At 34.6% G+C, this 4114-nt stretch overlaps 2 protein-coding genes across 2 annotated transcripts; both read left to right on the top strand.

Moving 5' to 3' along the window:
• The first annotated feature begins 50 nt into the window (after positions 1-50).
• LOC100632852 (F-box/WD repeat-containing protein 7-like) lies at positions 51-1727 on the top strand. Its single transcript, XM_011410225.2, has 8 exons — positions 51-158; positions 342-430; positions 683-761; positions 868-1008; positions 1155-1207; positions 1281-1338; positions 1392-1475; positions 1601-1727. The coding sequence occupies exons 1-8, from the start codon at positions 123-125 to the stop codon at positions 1658-1660; spliced, it is 600 nt and encodes a 199-aa protein (XP_011408527.2). The 5' UTR covers positions 51-122; the 3' UTR covers positions 1661-1727.
• An 88-nt stretch (positions 1728-1815) lies between these two features.
• LOC109590658 (neurotrypsin-like) lies at positions 1816-3669 on the top strand. The gene is made up of 7 exons (XM_020006553.1): positions 1816-1913; positions 1959-2154; positions 2227-2363; positions 2712-2913; positions 2964-3106; positions 3162-3209; positions 3256-3669. Exons 1-7 carry the CDS (start codon positions 1844-1846, stop codon positions 3459-3461), a joined length of 1002 nt encoding a protein of 333 aa, XP_019862112.1. The 5' UTR covers positions 1816-1843; the 3' UTR covers positions 3462-3669.
• The last annotated feature ends 445 nt before the right edge of the window (positions 3670-4114 follow it).

The following is a 4114-nucleotide window of genomic DNA, read 5'->3' as shown; positions in this document are numbered from 1 at the left end:
GAAATACATCATTTTAAAAACTAATAATTACACATTTTTGATTAAGTCTGTTATTATTTGTGAAGGTGTGGGACTTGGCTACTAACAATGTCGGATGGATCGGTGCTGCCTGTAGAGCTACGATGGTTGGCCATTTACACACTGTCAGATGCTTACAGGTAAAGTAAATACTATTGTGTACATGTACATCTATGCCATGCATGAATCAACAGAGAATAGAGACACTAAAAGCTAAAATGCACATTTACATGTACTTCGTGTACATGTACACATATGTACAAGTTTTACTTGCTTCTTTAACTCTCTTCCCCCCCTCTCTCTCTCTACTTCTCTTCCTCCAGGCTGATGATGATAAAGTTGTCAGTGGTTCTTATGATCACACTCTCAAAGTCTGGGACCTTAAGACAGGACAATGTAACATGACTCTTAGGTACAACACCATTCATTGTACACACTTCACTGTATAATATAGTTGACTGTTCCAATCCATATAGAGCAATCAACTATACATAGTCTATTATCTACCATGTACATGAATGTTTTCAATGCACATGTACAGTACATTTACATGTATATTTACGAGATATTATACGTGTGTGTATTGAATCAGGATGTACATGTATTCAATCATAATACATGTACATGAGTTGTCCTGCTTTTTACTTGTTTTTGTTGATGCTAGGGGACACACTGATGCCGTCCTCTGTCTGCAGTTTGATAAAACGAAAGTTATTTCTGGCTCCAAAGATACCACAATCAAGGTAATGATAATAATGACAGCAAGTTCTTAATGCATGTACATGTAAATACTTCTCTCTTTCTCTTCTTTTTCTCTCATATTTTTTACCGATATTTCTTCCTCTTTAGTTGTGGAGGTTATACGATGGCCAGTGTCGGCTTTCCTTATATGGTCATGAGGGGGCAGTAACTTGTCTCCAGTTTGATGACAGTCGTATTGTTAGCGGTGCCCTGGACCGACTCATCAAGATATGGGACTTCACTGGACATGTAAGAGGATTGGGATACATTAATATCAACATGTACATGTACTCTCTTGCATGAGATTTATATACTATATACATGTACATGTATTAAAATGCTATTTTACAGAAAATTCATTGCTTTATGATTGATTATGTATGTGTACATTTTAGTGTCTCCACACAATGGATTGGATCAAATCTGAAGGACACACTGGAGTAGTTAGGTAACAAAGAGAGAGAGAGGGGGGGGGGAGGAAAAAGAGGGTATTTTTATGGACATGTATCATATTCTTAAAGACACTTGCAAGCTGACAGCTGGAAGATTATCAGTGCAGCTGATGATAAGACTCTTAAAGTAACTGGAGAATCATGTGACATACGTGTGTGATATTTGACTCCTCCCGTTAGGTTTGGAGCGTTCAATCAGGCGAGAGATTATTAACACTCAAATCTCACACTGACGGTGTCACTTGTCTTCAATTTAATGATCAAGTAAGTTAAGAATGTTTTTTTTATTTTTACATAATAGCATTATTTTAGCATTTGTTATATACCCTTGGCAATAGTGAATTTGCAATGTTACATATAATGTACTTTATTCTTTCTTTTTTTTTAAGGTGATTGTGTCTGGTTCTTATGACAAAAGTGTGAAGCTTTGGGACTTCTCTGTCTGCTAGAACTTATTATTGCCATTGTGTATAATATTTTATTTTTAAATTCAATATCATCATCATTTTTATTGTCATAGACTCAATTTTTTATTCAAAACAATTATTTTTAAATTCATTCAATAACATGATGAGTAGGGGTGCCGCCGCGCCCACGTCTCAGCGCAAATATAATTTAATCACTCCGTATCTATGGCTGTGAAGAAGATGAATTGCTTTCTGCTGTTTGTAGCTCTTCTCTTGAGCATTGAAGTTGTTAATGGTTAGCTCTAGTATATTGATACATTCCAGTTTCATACTTATGTAGGTCAAGCGAACGGAGTTGTCCGTCTTAATTTTAATGGAATTGTAGATCCATCCAACACTGAAGGAGTCATTGAAGTGTATTACAATAACAGATGGGGTTCTATTTGTTACACGTCTGAATCATCAATATTTTATGCGTATGTACCTGATGTAGTGTGCCATCAATTAGGATACACTGGTGGAAACAGTGGCAGCAAGTAAGTCCGAGCATTAGTAATTTCCAGAGTTCACTTGCACACTGTCTGTGATAATTTTTCCAATCTATATAGTTCAGGTGTTGTCAATACCAGTCCAGTTTTTAGTTTGGTAGGTTGTGAAGACTCATATCTTACTATAATGCAGTGTGATTGCTACATTGACATTCCTTCATACTGCACTTATGCTGATAATCTTGATATCACTTGCTGTAAGTCTAGCTAACTGTTACTTGTTAATGCCTGAGCATTTACAGTTTACACAATTATATACAATAGCAGAATACTCACTCGATATTCAGTCATATTGAAAGTGTGCTATCCACTGATATACCTACATGTTTATTTAAGGCTGGCAATCATGCTGGGATGCGTTCAGCCAAAGCAACATCATAGATATTATAGACTACGTTATGTAGTCTATAATATCTATAGTAACATGCTACAACAGTTGTATGCTAACCACAGCATACAACTATTTGGAGTAAATGAAGCCTTAAAAATCACATGCATGACTGATGAATGAGTTAACCCATAATTATGATTGCAATTTTGTTTAGATGCTACAAGAATATGGGATAATCCATACCCTGGAATGGTTAGACTTCAAGGTGGGAATTACACTGGTCAAGGAATAGTACAAGTATATTGTAACAACGAATGGGCTGCAGTCTGTAATGATGGTGACTTTAATGATGACACTGGATGGACTGTATGCACTCAACTTGGTTATAATGTTTTTGATGTTGGTACAACGAGCTAGTATGTTGATAATAGCTTTATAATAGTTTTATTTTTATTGTAATACCTAGTACCGGCAAAGCATGGTTAAATAATGTGGATTGCAGCACTGATGATCCTGATAAAGATGTGCCAAGTTGTTTGTCTAAATGTTCTGGAGGTAAATGTCCTTCCAGTACTTTCTCATGCAGTACTGCTCTCAATGTAACTTGTTGTAAGTTCCTTATTGTAAAAAACACTCATTAATGTATTTTTATTCATTTTATTAGCACATGGTATTAGATTTGATCCAGGTGGTATCAAAGATGCTTGTAAATGTAAGATTGAAAATAAAATTGAAGTAGCTAGTTTTGTTTTTTCTAGTTGCTCATGGTTTAAGTGTTGGAGCTATTGCTGGCATTGTGTCTGGTTGTCTGGTTGGATTTATAATATTAGTTATATTTGCGACATTGTGTATTTGCTGCTGTAAACGATGCTGCAGCTCTCCAGCCCCTGTTGAAGGAAGGTCCACAGAGAGACATAATATCCTGAATAAAAGAAATACTGCAACTAATTACTCAAAAGTTTAACAGTAACATTGCTGAGTTTGCTGCTGTCCACTTGTTAAAATGCATGTCTTTCTCCCCTTGTTTGCTGACTAGTAACTAGTAACTGCATGTACCTAATATGTATTTTTGTTAAAACTCTATTTTTTGATATTATTCCTTGAGTTGCTTGCATTTTTATTGCCCTTTTCAGTTTTCTTAGAATTATTTGTAGGAACATAGTAAATATAAATACATTAATTGTTGTGAGTGGTCATGCAAGAGTATTAACACTGAAACCTGATACTGATGGTGTCACATGTCTTTTTTCATTTTGATACCACATTTCATTCATTGCTTAATTGTTTAGTATTAATTTGTACACTTCCAATTTCTACTCTTTCCCTCTGTGTCTTTGTCAATCAAATGATAGAACTGATGAAGATTATCGATCTTACTGTAAGTTTTACAGTAAATACTGTAGCCACTTCAAAAGGATTGTATATGTAGATAAAACAGATTCTTTATTATTTACAAACATCATATAATCCACTTATTGATTATTAAAAATTATAGTAATAATAATAATAATATAAAATTAGACTCTATGATCTTTGAGTCGGTGAAGTTCTCAAACTGGTAAATAATGCCTATGGAAACAATAACGAATAATGGATGATGATAAATACTCTCTCACT

The sequence above is a fragment of the Amphimedon queenslandica genome, unplaced genomic scaffold, assembly GCF_000090795.2.
Source record: "Amphimedon queenslandica unplaced genomic scaffold, v1.1 AMPQUscaffold_9709_Cont18134, whole genome shotgun sequence".
NCBI lineage: Eukaryota > Metazoa > Porifera > Demospongiae > Haplosclerida > Niphatidae > Amphimedon > Amphimedon queenslandica.
The sequence above is the reverse complement of the archived record's forward strand: the minus strand, read 5'-3'. Positions and strand labels throughout refer to the sequence as shown.

What these genes read in the sequence shown, in the direction of transcription:
- LOC109590658 (XM_020006553.1), top strand. Translation starts at nt 1,844, where the DNA reads ATGGCTGTGAAGAAGATGAATTGCTTTCTGCTGTTTGTAGCTCTTCTC. An exon ending in GATGTTGGTACAACGAGCTA is followed by an intron (nt 2,914 to 2,963) that starts GTATGTTGATAA and finishes TGTAATACCTAG; the next exon opens with TACCGGCAAAGCATGGTTAA. An exon ending in TATCAAAGATGCTTGTAAAT is followed by an intron (nt 3,210 to 3,255) that starts GTAAGATTGAAA and finishes TGTTTTTTCTAG; the next exon opens with TTGCTCATGGTTTAAGTGTT.
- LOC100632852 (XM_011410225.2), top strand. Translation starts at nt 123, where the DNA reads ATGGTTGGCCATTTACACACTGTCAGATGCTTACAG. An exon ending in CCAAAGATACCACAATCAAG is followed by an intron (nt 762 to 867) that starts GTAATGATAATA and finishes CTTCCTCTTTAG; the next exon opens with TTGTGGAGGTTATACGATGG. An exon ending in TATGGGACTTCACTGGACAT is followed by an intron (nt 1,009 to 1,154) that starts GTAAGAGGATTG and finishes TGTACATTTTAG; the next exon opens with TGTCTCCACACAATGGATTG.